At 46.7% G+C, this 16648-nt stretch overlaps 1 protein-coding gene across 3 annotated transcripts in view; it reads right to left on the bottom strand.

The window, feature by feature from the left end:
* Positions 1-16648, bottom strand: part of Gria1 (glutamate ionotropic receptor AMPA type subunit 1) — a 308069-nt gene that overhangs the window by 79820 nt on the left and 211601 nt on the right. For all 3 annotated transcript variants that reach the window (XM_051167319.1, XM_051167320.1, XM_051167321.1), the window contains exons 8-10: positions 13165-13269; positions 5041-5151; positions 3979-4185 (exon numbers count right to left, since the gene is read on the bottom strand). In XM_051167319.1, the coding sequence (XP_051023276.1) occupies positions 3979-4185; positions 5041-5151; positions 13165-13269 (423 nt within the window). The remainder of the gene's footprint in view (positions 1-3978; positions 4186-5040; positions 5152-13164; positions 13270-16648) is intronic.

Below are 16648 nucleotides of genomic sequence, written 5' to 3'. Positions count from 1 at the left end.
ACTAGCTGTTTTTACATGGGTGCAGGTGATGCAAACTCAGGTCCCCATGCTTGCTTAGCATGTGCTTTATAGGCTGAGGCCTCTTCTCAGCTTTTCTTCCCCCTGCCTTTACTGGGTATAGTTTTGATCGTATAGGATGTGAAAATGGAACAGAACATTGTAAGTCCTACTGCTCTGACACTGTATTTCTGAGAAGTGGACAACAGCTTGCTATTTGACAGAGGAGCTCATCCCATTATTTGACAGCTCTACTTGTGAGAGATGCCTTCCTCTTTCTGCAAGAACGAGGCTGCTTCTTCTGCTTATCCAGTGGTCAGGCCTCCTTCTTGTGTGCTGGGACCCCCTCCAGCCCCATTCCCAGCTCTGCAGACCTGAGTACATGGGAGCAGATAGAGCCACAGGTGCTCACACAGCACACCCTACTCCCAGTCCTGAGAGAGTTACTCAAGGTTGCCCAGAGACCTTTGTGACCCAGTGAGACTTAGCCCCGAGAGCAGGAGGCAGAGCTGAGCTGCACAAAGGATGGTCCCAGAGGCTGTCACTTGGGTCCCCCAGTCCAGGGCTTACTCTGGATTCCCTGGAAATGTGTCAACACATCCCTCTATCTCTAAGAACACATGGTAGTTGTTTTGTTTGCTTAAGCCGGTTTGCATTGGATTTCTTTTATCCATAAGCAAGATTATCCTGACTAATGAGATGGTGATGGCAAATTGAACCTGACTAACATTTATGGAACAATTATATGTAAGCTCTAGACTGGAAGCAGGAGGTAAACTATGCACTGCCACCACCTCACATTCAAGGGTTATAAGCAGAAGAGATTATCACACACACACACACACACACACACACACACACACACACACACACACACAACACACTTATCAAGTCTACAAGGCAGACAAGACGCTGCAGGAGAAGAGGGAGGGGTCCATGAGGGAGGAGGCCTGCTGGAAGAGGTAACACATCAGTGTGACACTGAGGAAAGGGACGCCTTTGATGTTGCTAGCATCTTGTAGGAAGAATATTGCAGGAGGAAAGAATCATGTGAGAAAGGGCCAAGTAGTGAGAAAATCAAACCAGTTGTTAATTTTTTTTTCTTTCCAGGAAGATTGCTGAAAGCTGCATGAGTATTCAGTGTTTGAATGTCAAGTCTAGTCTGTTGGTAAGCAGGAAAGGGTGCCAGGCAAGCTCATCTGTCCTTGGGCAGTGCTGGGACACACCAGACAGCTTGGGTATAACAAAAAGGGGGTGAAGAAACACAGGAAGCTCTCTAGATGAGACAAGCTTAGAGCTGGGCTCTGTGGGACAGACACTCCCACCTCAGCCTGCAGCAAATAGGCTATGTCCATTTTAGAGAACTGAGCCCTGGTGGAGTCAAGTGGCTTGCAGGAGCCATGCATCTCAGAGACCGGCAGGGTTAGAATTCAAACCCCAGTAGTCTGTCTGCTGGTACTAGTCTCTTTCTGCTACAGCCATGGACAGACAAGAAGACCCCCATGAATAAGACCCAAAGGCACATCCGGAAGCCATAGCCTCATCTGCAGCGTGTGCTCCACTCCCATGTATCTTGCTGAGAATGCCACTGGCTCATCTCTCAGCTTCTCTCAGCTTGGGAGTCCAGGGTTTAAATGGAGTGATGCCTACAGAAGCAGACGTCCTGCTGATGGACAAAAGACAGACCATTGGGTTATGAACACTGTTACTGACTATGTGTCCTTCAACAAATCAGCTAAGCCCTCAGAGCCCTTGTGTCCTCCTCTGCAGTGTGGAAACAATCTTAGCTACCTTACAGGGCTGAGAGGAGCCTGTGAAGGAAGATGAGTGTAGCACTTAGCATGCATGGCATGGGGCGAGCTCAAAGGTATGAACTAGTCACCACGGTGGGCAAGAAGCGGGGAAGAAGAGACTCTCCTAACAGTCTCATTTACAAAGCAGAAAGTGTGGAGGTCTGTAAGTAAGGGTTTTTTTCCTCTCTCACTGGTAGTTTGTAGTTGATAAGTAATTCTCCAATATCCCTCTTCTTCCTCAGGGGAATAAAACGGGAAAGATAAACTCAATATAAAAGTAAATAGCTTTGCGCTCAACATGGCTTCCCTGGGACTCGGTTTACACTGGTAGAGGGGACAGGTCTAGTGAATGGATGAGTCTGACATTCCATTGGCTGCTGGCACTGGGGTTGTGCCCTTGGAATGGTCACCCCCTGCTCCTTCCCAGGACACAGGCTTTTTGACAAGGAGCTGCATTACAGGAGGTGAAGGCGGATGTGAACATTGGAGAAGGTGAAAAGTTCACAGCAATTGCCATGGCAATGACCTTAAGAGCCCAGAGGAAGTTCCCATGGAAACCAACTTCTAGATGCAGCATGACCCGTGCAGCGCTGCCCATCTATGTCTCTATTTCATTGATGGAGTTCCTAAAGTGAGAGGCATCATGGGAGGAAGAAAGGGAGATGTGGGCAGCATTCCCAACCTAGTATCTACCTTGAAAGCCACTTTACTTCAGAATTTCTTCCTTTGTATCGCCCTTTTCTCCTATGGTCAGACATGGACATCGTGACTCCCTCTTCCTTGACATGCAAGACTCACAATCTTTGAGAATGGTCAGTCTTTCCTGACCATCAACTGAGACCAACCTGAGGCTCAGCATGAGTTTCACGCTGCTCAGAGATGGAGCTGGTATTCTCAGGACCTATGATGGAAGCCTCCATGGCCCCTTTTGTGCATATTATGGAAATTGCCTTTTGTTATTTTGCTCTTTTCTCTAAGACAAAGGCTCTAGTCCATCCTGGACTCAGAATTTATCAAGGAAGAGTTTGACCTTCTGACCTTCCTGCATCCCTGCTGGGATTACAGATGTGTAGCATGATGGCCAGAGTGTGTAGTGGTGTGCACTGAACTTGAGGCTTCATGTGTGCTAGGAAGGGACTCTACCAACAGAGTCACAGTCCCCGTCCTTCCCTTGTTCTGCCTTGGGAGCTGTCATCATCTCCTGGTGCTGACTGAATCAACCCACACTCTTGCCTCATTATTTGTGACTAAACTTTTCTCTGGCAAATCCAGAGCAGCCAACCCAGTATTTTTTGGCCTCACCTCATTTATTTTTTTTTTTTCTATCACCCTGTCGTTTGTACTTCCAGGCTGCCCATCTCTCTGCCTTTATTTCATTATGAGTGTTTTTCTAGTTCCACATACTCTGAAGGGCTAGAAATCTCTATTAGCTCTTCTGGGGACCATGTAATTTAGACTCATGGATTCTCTGCTTGTGGACTCCTCTCTCCCATTGTTTCTTTAACCCCAAGAAATGTGCAGGGTCTGAGAATCTTGGTTTCTCACGTCTCCCCTAGACACTGAAAACAACACTGGCTATTCAGTGCCTGCTTGGGACTGCCTCAATTTATTGAAGCTTTTTTGCATTAGCTGCCCAGGGGATTTCTTTGAGTGGAATGCACTTCACAGACGCCACGGGCCTCCCCCATCACACGCATGAACAGAATTTGAGGCAGGGCGAGCCATGGAAAAGTAGAGACTAGATTCAAGGATGGGCAGTCAGGAGAGTTTGAGGGGAAGTCTCAACTGTTATGAGGGGGACCAAAAGAGAAGCCTTTGGAAAGTGTTCTGAAAGAGGAGGTGGGGTAGAGGATAGCAGAGGAGGCTCAAGGGAACAAAACAAGATGGGCCATATGGGTGACTGGAATCTGCAGGGGAGAAATTACAGGAAGGAGTGACTCAGTGGTGAGCTCCGATGCAGGCGCATCTAGTCCTGGTGGGACTAAGGCCCGAGGGATCCACAGATGACTCTTAGTAGGTTAGTGTGAGCCTTGTTATCTGCCCTGAGAGAGCTGATCCTGAAGCTCTCTATGTGTCATCTGTGCTGGACAATGGCCAACTGCAATGTATGCACAGGAACACTCCTCTGTCCTTCACAATGACCCTCTCCCCACCCTGCCTCTCCTCGCCCTGCCCCCCCTGCACTTACTCCATAGACCAGCTCCCCCACCATGCCGTTCCAGGCCTTTGTGTCAGGATCCCGGGCTCCGTATTTGCCATCGCTGACAATCTCCAGTCGGTAGGAGTAGCCCACATGCTTGGCGATCTCGGCAGCCAGCTCCACGCAGTAGCCCTCATAGCGGTCGTTACCCTCAAACTGATTGGCGTTCTTCTTAAGCATCACATAAGGATCTTCCTGGTGGAGAAACAGGACAGAGGGTGTGGCCTGTGGCTGCACCTGTGAGTGGGGAGGACTTTGACCTGGCAGAGGAGGGTGCTTCCAATGCTGGTAATCACTGGCAAGTCTCTCTCTCTCTAGCCCCTAAATACACTTCCTGAATTTCTGTTCCCTAGTCCATTATAAACTTCTTGGGGGAAAGAGAACAAATCCTGCTAAAATAAAAAAAACAAAAAAACTTTATCATAGAAATAATTAAATAATTTAAAAAATTATTTTATGTATATGAGTAGTTTGCTTGCATGTATGTCTGTACATCACATGTGTGCCTTGTGCCCAAGGAGGTCAGAAGAAGATGTTAGATCCTCTGGAAATGGAGTATACACAATACTAGGAATTAAACCCAGATCTTCTGCAATGTACATATGTGTATTTTTAAAGATACCTCTCAATAGAATGTGGCTTGTACTGAGTGAAGCATACATAGGAACTAGAACAATTTAGGGACAGCCTTGGGTTTCATGTAAGGGGAAAGTGGCTTAGAATATCAGAAGTAGCTTCTCTGAGGATGCAGAGAGAGGGAGCGCATCTCAGGGATGCTGAGTGAAAACTCAGCCAATTATGTACATGGCATGCCTTATACCAGTCTCTGTGGCTTCATTGTTGTCGTTGTATGAGACGGTCTCACTGTATAGCAGAGGATGACCTGGAACATTGCTCTCCTTCTTAGCCTTCTGAACATGGGGCTGACAAGCGTGCACACAGGCATGGTTTCTGTCTATGGCATAGCCTGCAGCTTTCACTCTAGAGTGGGGTGCACTTGGGTAGGTCGAGCTTGAACTCCAGGTAAGCCTGACAAAGGAGTATACTCACGAGGATAGTAGTGACGATGTAGGTTCTATTCTGGACGCTTGAGTTGTCTCCTCCAGCCTGAGCATCGGTGGCTGCGGGGACAAACTTGTCATCTTCATTCCAGTAACCAATCTGTTAATGAGGAGAAGGCAAAAACACAATGTAAGGAGGGATCTTGGAGCTCGCTGTGGTGACACACAGTGTACCAGAGTCTGAGGAGCTGTAGGCTGAAAAGTCAAGAGGTAAGATGCATCCCAGGTCCCCTCTCCATCCCCAGTGGACCCCCTCACCTGGTGGATAAGCCTCAAGACCACCCATCTGGAAGGACAAAAGTCTAGCTCTTTATTTATCTAATTGTATAGAACAGTGAAAGTGAGGGCTATGGGATTTAATCCCACCCCAGCTGTTTTCACAGCCAATCCAGGACTCCCCTGCACATTAACCCTTTATTTCCCTAAACTCACTCTAAACTGTAGTTTGAGCACTTGATGAAATGCATGCTACTACATTTCCCCACCCAGATCTAACTGTCTGGGAAACAGCATTACCCTCCATTTGCTGCTGGGTTTCCTGATTGTTGCCAATACTAAGTCCCGCACAAGGGTAAACAAATTAATTTCTAAATATCGACAGGTTGTTAATACTTTGTCTGAGGCTTTTCAGAAAAGTTATTGAATGCCAATTATGTGCCAGGCTCCAAGCTAAAATACTCAGGGGTATGTGATGAGGCTGAGCGATACAGAGACGTCTAAGAGGGAGTGTTTTCCATGGGAATATCACTTGAGAAAGACATGGACCACACAGACGCACAGCCCAGAAAATGCTGAAGTGAGTGAGTAGAGGACTTTAGAGAAACACAAGGTTGGAGTAGGATGCTGTCTGAGGAAAGGGCTGCAGGACATGATGGATGGGTTCAGCTCAAGACTCCCAGGCTAAGGAGGATGGTAGCCCTGCTGTGGAGGCAGAAGTCGGCCAATATAGGCAAGTTCAGTGGGTAACAGTCAGGGTTCTACCTGGGAGAGCAATGGGTGCATGGGTCTAAGTAGCAGAGGGTTTTGAAGGCCGGGCCAAGCAGTGGAGACTGTTCTTAAGGCAACAGGGAACCAAGGAAGGTTTGGTACAACAGAATGACCTAGCTAACACATGCACATACATATATGTGCAGACATATGTGCACACACATCACATATACATGTACACATATACACACGTGTGCATAGCACACACAAAAGTACCCACATATGCACACATCTAGACTGCCTAAGCTTCTCTCTCCTGTTCTCCTTTCCTTCCTCCCTTTTAATTCTTCTCTCTGCTCTCCCTCTTCCTCTTCTTCCTCCCTGTCCTCCTTCATTCCCCTCTCTTCCTTCCTCTCCTCATCCCTCTTGCCTCTTCCTTTTTCCCTTTCCCCTTTTCTCTCTTCCTCTTCTCCTCCCCCTCTTTCCTCACTCTTCTTCCTCTCCCCATCTTTCATTCTCTTTTCTTCTCCATCTCTTTTTTCTCCCTCTCTTTCTTCTCCTCTCCATCCCCCCTCTCTTCAGGCATCTAGTTCTGTCATTCTGCTGGCTGGAGATACTAAGAGAAAGGGATGGAAAGCCAGCAGGAGGTGGGAAGAGAGAGAGAGAGAGAGAGAGAGAGAGAGAGAGAGAGAGAGAGAGAGAGAGAGAGAGAGAGAGGGGCAGGGGGTGGGGGGGGGGAGGAGAGAGAGCAGCCTTCTAGGTGTTCAGAGCTCAGCATGGAAACCGAGGCACTGACCACAAGGTTGGTTCATGTGTCCCCTTCACCTTGGCACATTATTTCACTGGACATGGGTGTTTATTTCTGGTGATCTGCAGCCATTCACAACGGCAGCTGTGCACATGTTTTTGTATTGACTCAGTGAGTTTTCTGCCATTTCATCTGCTCACTTCCTGAGGTGGTGCAGCTAGGCAGCGCTTGCTCTAGACCTGGGACTCTGCCGATCCCTCCATTGCCCATAGCAGCTATTCTCACTGTGAGCTGGGATCAGTGAATGCTTCTTGTTCTTCTAAATGCTTTTTATCTTTTAATTCCTTCCATCCCCATTAAAAATCCCATGAGATTTGCCGGGTTTTGCTCCCATAATAAGTGTGAGGACACTGTGATTTGGAGAGGTAACCTCCCAAGGGCTGCAGAATAACCGTGGTGGTGCGAGAGCTGCAAGGCTTCCCCGGTGCATGGATTACAAGTCCGTACTGCTGGACCTGGCTCATTTTTCCATGGGTGCTAGGGATCACATTCACGCTTTCATGGTGAGCACTCTGTTGTCTGAGCCATCTCCTTAGACCGGAACAAGCTGAATTCCCCCCCCCCCTCCCCCGATGTCTTATGGGAAAAGAAAACATGATCTTGCCAGGGTTGGTAGAGACATCCGGAATGCAAAGGCTCACGGTTACCACATCTTCTATGAGCCAGTAGACTCATATGGGTATTTGTTTTTCACAGCTGGATGCATAGAAAGCTGGCAAACATGTCGAAGAGACTGCGGACATGAGAGCTTAGGCCCCTTCCTTTGGGCTGTGGGCTGGATTACATATGGTACTTTGATTCTCTACTGAGGAGGGCAGGGACTTTGATTCTTGCTGAAAGTAAATCAGAGTATGTAGTTTGGTAAAGATTGGGACCCACTGTTCAGGACAGGATTTAAAGAATTCTGACAGGGAGAAGTCTTCTCCTGGGGCCACTTATTATTTTTGATCTCCTATTTTCCATCGGCCTCTAAAGATTCTTTGAACGTCGGAAATGAGTCTGGACGACAGAGAGGATATTCGTAAGTGGATGAAGCTTGAAGAGCAGGTGATCACAGAACTGTGGATCCAATTGATCTCCCTGCAGCTGTCAGGCTGAATTTGAACATGGGGACCCCAGGACGGCCTTTGAAGCTGCAGCTCCTGACATCCTCAAATGATGGTGGTCATAACCAGTTGCCTGTTGTGGCAGAGATGGCTAGCTGGCCACCAAGCAATCGTGTTTGCCTCTTGTAGCATAGAGATACTGGGAAGTGGCTATCCAACCAGCCATACTTATTCTTAGCCTGTTTTACATCCCATTGGGAGGAATTCTTATGTTCTGGTGCCCAGAATGCTGGAAGAATGATGTGTCTCTTTTCCAGACTGATCTTTCCTAATTTTCCAGCAGCTCGTCCACTTTTTCTTCTTCTTCATCTGTATGCTAAATGCTGACCACCAGAAAGACTCTGGTGGATGCTTTCTTAAGCCCAACTCTCGGCCTAAGCCCTAGGGCTAAACCTCATCCATCTTAATCAGCTAACCTCAACTTTGAAAACCTCTACCAAACTATTTTATCATAGCTTGCTGTAATGTATGTTTCTTTGTTTCTAATGAAGCAGAACACTTAAGCAAATGAACAAACACAGCAACTACTTGTCATCCACTAAGCAAGTGCCCAGGCAATAAAGAACTAAGTTTCAGAGCTTAGTCCCCACAGCACTTAGCCAAGCTAGCACATCTAAAAGGCTGAAGTTAATAAGATTGTTGCAACTTTATCTCAGAATATGGTGTAGAGATGCCTGGTAGAGGGAAAGCAATAAGAATACCCAAGGAAGGGAGCGACTGCTACACGAAGGCAAAGCAATGAGCCAGAGAAAAGAGTGAGCACTGATGCCTGGGGCTCTGTGGGCTGAGGTCAGGAGGTGTACTGTACTTTCCTGGAAGTAAGAAGCCAGGGAAGAGCCCTAAGCAGTATGATCCCTTGTATATTTGAAACAGATTTCCCCGCTCTGAGGATGGCAATGTGGTCTTTGTGGCGAGGTGGGCCATCTACACCTAATAGGATCCATTGCAGTGAGGAAGATACTGGCCAGCGCAAGGAAGTTGACATGGACCCTGGGTCGGCCAATGTAGATGGAAGAATGGCTGTGTTGAGGCCTTATCTTAGGTGGACATTAGTTTGTAGGTGAAAAGTTGGATTCCAAGGACTTAAAACTTCCAGGGGGACAGATGGAATGGAAACTCTGCATTCTTCTGGAATGAGAAGATAATGAAGATAGCCAGAAGGAATTCTGGTCACTGTGGTCTTTTCTGCCCAATTATGTGCAAAGCCAGAACTGAGCAACAAACATAGGCCAGGGAAGGGAGACTCAAGTCAAGTTGCAAGGGGCAGATGTCAGGTGCCACCAGTGAGCACTGAAACAGCCTGTCACACAATCAATAGTCAAGGGGATTGGATCTCCACTGATGATGCCCTGATGAAGGAATCTGTAGCACAATGCTCCACAATGCTCGTGTGGGTGGCCAGTATAAGAATGTGTGATTCCATCCGGATGTGACAAGATGTTTCATTCAAAGAAGGATCCCTAAGCCCACCAGAAAGTCATACATCTAATTGGGACTTGGTAAGACTTAACATCACTAGAGCCAGGGCAAAATCTGTTCTCTGAAACTTTAAGCTTGATGGGCAGAGGGAAGCTTAGCATCTCAGTGGGTTGTTAAACTGCAGGGGGTGCCTAGGGAGATTGCTGGCCCTGAGTCAGCGGGATGCCGGTGGGATTGGAGTTTCCCAGAAGCCCTGAACCAGGAAAAGAAAGCTTTTGTTACACTGGGCAGGTAAGGCCTTGCAATGTCCCTGAAACCAGCACAAGGTCACTCTTGAAAAGCTTAGGTATTAATTTGCTTGGAGTCTGGTTGGGTAAAAGTCCTGGAGGCAGAGATTCCGAGGGATTGATTTTTCTGAAAGGCAGATCCCTGCAGACAAAGACTGTTTAAGATCACATTCTAAGAAAGGATTTAGACACTAGGAAGTAAGTTTGAAAACAGCTTGGTGATTAAAAAACCAGGCACAGCCATTTGCTGGAGGGTTTGAAGGCTGCTCAGTTAGTTCTGTGCAGTGCATACAGAACTGGTGTGAAGTCTCTGTGGCAGACAGAGGAGTTTGGAATACGAGCAAGTGGATGTCGGCTCTGTCACTCTCTTGAGATGACGTCCTTCTTTCCTTCTCTCCCTCCACCCCTCCCCACTCCTTCTCTTTCTTTTTTCTTCCCCTCCTTCCCTTATTTTTTAAGTCTCGGTCTCATTGCATAGTACAGGCTACTCTTGAACTGACAAGGATCCTCTTGGCTCAGCCTTCCAAGTCCTGGGATTACAAGCATGCCCCCTCCCCTGCATCAGAGGTTACATAACCGAGGTTCAGGAAGGCTGAGTGACTTGTTCACAGTTATATGTCCAGTGCAGAGTAAAGTGGATACTCAAATACTGGTCTGCCTGTCCTTAAAGACCCTTGCTTTTGTCCACTAATAGAAGCCCAGTAGGCTGGCGTACTGGTATTGAGCCTGTCTCTTTGCTGCAGGACTCTGCATTTTTAACTAGACCTCTGTGCACTGCTTGGTTACTGCTCATCCCTACAGCGAGCTGCTTGCTCTGGGAAGCTCTTGATGAAGCCAAGGGCAAGAGAAAACAGAGACTTCTCTGTAAGTCAGCGAAGGGTTAGAGTCCCAGCAAAGGCCTTGTAATTATGGATGAGGTCACACCAAAGGTAACTCATGCAGTCAGGAAGGTCCCTAACTCAACTTCCCCAGTAAACCATAGTCTAGTCGAGAGAGAGAGAGAGAGAGAGAGAGAGAGAGAGAGAGAGAGAGAGAGAGAGAGAGAGAGAGAGAGAACTAAAAAACCAAACCAGACCAAATCAAACTCCTATCACATGGAATTTTTCAAGGGTCATCCAAAATACCAGGACTGAGAGGAACTAGAAGTTATTCAGCCAAATCTCTCTCATTTAATTAAAGATCCAGACCAAGATAGGCTAAACACACAGCTAGATGATAACTAGGCAGATATCTGATTCTCATATATGGAATATAAAATATGAACTATGAAATATGCCATATAACAGATATGATATGGAGAGGTTTATTATATGAGCATGGGGGCGGGGAGAAGGGAGGGGACACATGGGGAGGGGGGAGAGGAGAAGACATCAGAGGTTGCTTCTATGCCAACATACTCCTTAGACTACCCCATGTTCTCAATGTACTCCTAATGGGAGACAGAAATCTGGCTTTATTTGAATGGCTCTCATTACCCAGGGGGGGGGGGGGGGGGGGGAGGATGATCCCGGCCCCCATCAGTCTTCCAAATTTCTTGTTATGTAGCCCAGGTTTGTTGGAGTAATGTTTTCATGCACTGTATAGAGATTGTCCTTGTATTGTTCAAATGCTGAATTCTGAACAACCAATAGCTGAAGCAAGAGAGGGAGGCAGGCCTTCCAGCAGAGAGAGGGACTCTGGGAAGGAATCTCAGGAGCAGCAGTCGCTAGCCACACATAGGCAAAGCAGCCAGGTCTAGAGACTAAGATGGACAGGCCACATGACAAGATGTTGGCCAGGTCAGTATAATCAGGTTAATATAGCTGAGAATCTGCCCAGCGATAGTGCCATAAGCTTATAATAAACATAAAGGGTCTTTGTATCATTATTCCATTCACCAACCCATTTCACAGGCTGATCTTGAATTTCTTCTGATTCCCCTGCCTCACATTCAGTAGTGCTTGGTTCCTAGGCCTATGCCACCAGTCCAGGCTCAACCTCCATGTACAAACACATGGCTTTTATGCATTGTACAGGCAGGTATCAAACTTGTGCCCCTGGCAAGTGGAAACAACCCTCACTGTGAGGGTTCTGAGGTGAGCCCAGGTTCATGGTTCCTGATTGTCTGTCTAAAAGCAACCATCTTGACTGTTCCAGCCCTTTGCAAACCAGTAAAGCATCTTCATTTCACCGTAAGGCAAGAGTGCTCCTGAGTGTCTGAAAGCACCATGGTTAGGGGAGGAGGTCATGCGTCTGCTGTCCCTTCCAGGAGCAGCAGGATTCTCCTGGTGTACACATGTCCCCCAGCATTGTCCTGATTGTGTCAATCTGATTGTTAAAGGCTTGACAGCAGCTTTAGAAATAAGGGATAAGAAGTCAGGGGCCTTGAACAAGGTGTCTCTTTAGCTATGGCTCACTGAGACCTTGGACTGCCTTTTGGGCCTCTCTGTCTCAGTTTACCCATGGAGAAAGGGATACATTCCACAGCCCTCCAGCAGCTTCAAAACCCTCAACAATAATTCCTTGCTAGCTTACCACAAGGAAGCAGACATGATGAAGGCTGAGGGCAAGGGAGACAGAGGCTGCCAAGAGACAGAATGAAAGTAGCCAGGGAAGTTTTCTCCTAGGAACACCTCTTGCTCTAAGTGCAAAGAATTGACTAAGCAAAAGATGGCAGCAGGGTGGAGAGCCCATCCTTCCTAGGAACGTGACACACCAGCACAGAAAGGAGCACGTGGACTCAAAGAACCAAAATAAACAAGATTTTCTAGAGTGGCCTGAAGGGACTGTCCAAGGTCAAAGGTAGAGAAATTGACAGTGACCAAATCAATGTGGTTCTTGGAGTTTAAGTAAGACCAAAGGATCTGTATTCCATATTAAAAGGTCTAATGTGAATATTAATATTACATAAAAACACATGCACATGTGTTTTAACTCTGACTTCTGTGGAGAAGAGAGAACAGCTGATAAGTTTGAACAGTCAGAAGACAGTTAACCTCACCAGTAAACATTCTAGAATTCTTCAAAATCCCTACACATATCACAGGTACTGTATATACATCTATTACTTTATATTTCTAGGTTCTTTTTTTTTAAAAAGTGAGACTAAATCTCATTCTATATCCTTGGCTAGACTGAGACTTCCAATAATCCTCCAGCCTCAGTCATTGGAGTGCTGAAGTCACAGACGGGGAAGTATGCCTGGCTCTTCCTTTGTATGTTCAGGGTGTTTTCCTGTGCCATATTCTCAATAACTCTCAGAAAAAAAGAATCTGTGAGTTGCATCTCCATTTTACAGAGAGGAACTCAGTTCTCCAAGAAGGGACCTGACTTTCTCCAAATCCCAGGTGACAAGTGACAGAGCCAAAACTAGAAGAGTTTAGACCCCAGCCCCACATTTCCCCAGTCTCCTCAAAGGTATAGGCAAGGCAGGTGTCCAGGGCCCTCATTACCACCTGAGCTTCCACTCAGCTGAATCAGCTCAGGTGGTCCAGGTGTCCCAGGTGTCCCAGGTGTCCCAGGTGTCCCGGGTGGTCCAGGTGTCCCAGGTGTCCCAGGTGTCCCAGGTGTCCCAGGTGGGGCCTTACCTTGCGGATCCCATCATGCTTCATTTCGATCACGTGGAGAGTGTAGTTGGTTCGGCGCCCTTTCTCATTGAACTGCACGTTTCCAGTCAAACCTTCGAATTGCACCTGAAAACACAGGCAAATACTGAACAGTGGCGCCACAAACTCAACAACTGAATTTCATGTTTATCCCTGTGGGGTTTTTGTTTGTTTGTTTGTTTGTTTGTGCATGTGGGTTTTGGCTTTCCGAGGTGGCATCTTAAATAGCTCAATCCGGCTTTGACCTTAACACAAACCTGACAAAGATGACCTTGAACTCTTGCCCACCTGCTTCAACTTCCCAAGCGATGGGATAATAGGCTTGTGCCACTGAGGCTGACTGGCATTTAGAGCAGCTTACTAGCCTGGGAGGCTGCCTGATTGGGCTGGGCCTACACCTTATCTTTTCTGAACAATGCACCTAGCAACCTGTTGACAACCTAGGACTGCTGTTTGCATCAAGATGCACATTCACCTGGTTTAAGCCATGGAAACAAGTTACTCCTTAGCAACTGCATCATTGATGCCCCATTTCTATTCAGACACATCTTGGAACTCATCTTGAGGGCACATGTGCAGAAGAGCAAACTATTCCCTGAGTGAACTTTTAGGGAGAAACTCCTATTTGCCCTCTTATGCCTATGCATAATTGTGTCTCTCTCTCTTTCTGACTGAGATCAGATGCATTATGGGAACGGACATGCATGGTGAGCAGAGACTGGTTAATCTAAGTCTGTCAGTCACAGTAGAAAGCCACTCAAATTACATTTCTAGTAACCTAACTCTGCCTTTCTTTGAACCCCAAAAAGGAAGACCCAAAGGATAAGCAGGGCTCTGGAGCACCCTCACTCCTGTGTGGGCACACTGACGATCCTGACTTCTTTCTGATTGTTCTAACTGTGCTTTGAGTAAAGTGATCTTGCTACTTTACAGTCTCTGTGAGCCTGTGTTCCCTCCTTGAATAACACACCAAAAGGCTGGACACACCCTGCCCAGATGCTGACCACCACATGTTTGTTTGTTTTGCAGGAACTTTTGCCTTTTCAGAACCCAAGAGCATTAAATGTGCTGGAGTTTGGCGCAGCCCACAGGCCAGAACTCTTACTCCTTGCCAGGGCCAGCTTCAGTGTGGTGCGAACATCCTCACCTGCCTGGGCCCATTCTTTCTCATTGCTTCAGGCAAGCATTATCGGCAAGTCAGATGTCATGCTAATGGGACATCTTCCCACCAGCCTTAGCCAACAAACTCCCACCACACCCAAATCTGCCTATCATATTGTTCTACTTGTAGGTTTCTAGGACCCTCTGTATCCTTTTATTTTGCTATTCTCCCATGCGTCTCTCATTTAGAGTCCCAATAGGATGCCTTCCCCTCTGTCCCAGTTTCCTGGTAAGTGAAGGCTTTCGTGGGACATGCCCCTTGGGCTAGTATGCAGATATAAGTGAGTATATGCCATTTGATTCTTTCTGCTTCTGGGTTAACTCACTCATTATGATCATAAGGCACCAGCCAAGGACAACACAGGAGGTAAACTTTAAACCCCTTCCCAGATCTAGCCAATGGGCAGAATATTCTCCACAGTTGAGTGGAGAGTGTGATATGACTTTCTCACGTACTATGGTGCCTCACATTTGACCATGTCCCCTGGAGGGGGAGACCTGGTGGCACTCAGAGGAAGGACAGCAGGTAGCCAAGAAGAGACTTGATACCCTATGAGAATATATAGGGGGAGGTGATCCCCCTCAGGAACAGTCATAGGGGAGGGGAATAATGGGAAAATGGGTGGGGGAGGAATGGGAGGATACAAGGGATGGGATAAACATTGAGATATAACAAGAATAAATTAATAAAAAAAATTAAAAAAAATAAAAATAAAAATAAATAAATTTAAAAAACAAAACAAATCAAAACAAAACAAAACCTCCCACCACACCTTGCCTGCTCAGATGTGCAACTGAAGATGGAGAAGTCAAGGGACCGAGGTGCTACCACTGACAAGTCACACTGGAAGGCACCTTTAGGATGGGTGTGTTGAATATGATTGGACAATATCTTTTAATTCTTTTGTGAGTGCAGGTAATAAAATACCTGCAAGTCTGATGACCTGGATTTGTCCCTATCTTCCCCACCAACAACTAGGTAACCTTAGTGATTTGCCTTCTTCAGTCTCCAGGTTACAAAGTTTCTGCCCTGTCTACCTTAAGTGACAGTGGATGCACAAGGGCAGTGAAAAACAGAATGCTCCTACAGAGACCCCACATTCAGCCAATGCATGCAGGGTCTTGGAGACATCTCAGGTGGCCAAGATCCAAAAGTCTATGGCATGAGAATTTTTTTTTCTCTCCAAATGAGCCAGCCTGAACTTTCATGGACTCTTCATGTTCAAATTACAGATTAAAGGTCCAGTAGACAATATCGGAACCCAAGCCTGCTTCTTCTGCAGAGACTGAGTAGCCCTTAAGTGAAGGATGAGTCCAGGAAATGAAGTCATAGTCCCCGACATTGACCCTGTGTCCTCAAATCCCTCCTGCCTGTGACTGGTGAGGTGAGGCTGTGTGACAAATAGAGGTTCTGCCTTGTGACACAGCACTGCTTAGAGTCTTCCCCTTCAATAGCTTGAAGCAAAACATCACGCAGAGTTTTCTTTTTCAGATAGAAGTCAGGGAGGATAGATTGAGTGTGTGTGTGTGTGTGTGTGTGTGTGTGTGTGTGTGTGTGTGTGTGTGTGTGTGTGTGTATACCTGTTCTGAAGCCTACCCTTTCATCCTTTTCTGGTTTTGAAGTCTCAGTAGGGAGGCCACAAGAAGCCCAAAACACTGAACAAAGTATACAAGCTCTTTGCTCTCTCTTCAGCAAGCCGGCAATACCACCACTCCTGGAAAAGTCTGAAGCATCCTTCCTTTGCAGAAAGAAAACAGAACATGGATTCTGCTACAAAGACTACTAGAAAGGAGTCTTCACCTTCTTCTTACCTTGAATCACTGTGGTGGTTTAAATGGGAAATGCTCCCCATACCCTTATGTATTTGAATACGTATCTTCAGTTGGTAACACCTTTTTTTGTGTGTGGAAGTTTAGGTGGTATAGCCTTGCTAGAGGAAGTATATTACTGGGAATATGTATGTCGCCGTGCCTCCCTATCACGATGGACTCACCCCTCTGAAACCATAAATTCAAACAAACTCTTTCTTTCCAAATGCTGCCTTGTTTTTATCACAGCAATAGAAAGGAAACTAATATAGGCACCTTGGCCCGTGCTCAGCTCTCCCAGTGGTTCACGTTCAAGGTGGGGAGCTTGCTTGGTAAGTTTCATTTTAAGTAACGTATTTCGACAGCGGTAGGGAAAACACATGGATGACTGGATGGTAAAGCAAACATGACCAAACATGAAAAATCACCACCAACAATACAAATGGATACCTGCTCTCTGTCACTAGTCTCAAATATCAATATATTTGGTGGTAAG

This window comes from Acomys russatus, chromosome 25 (genome assembly GCF_903995435.1).
Source record: "Acomys russatus chromosome 25, mAcoRus1.1, whole genome shotgun sequence".
NCBI classification, from domain to species: domain Eukaryota; kingdom Metazoa; phylum Chordata; class Mammalia; order Rodentia; family Muridae; genus Acomys; species Acomys russatus.
The sequence above is the reverse complement of the archived record's forward strand: the minus strand, read 5'-3'. Positions and strand labels throughout refer to the sequence as shown.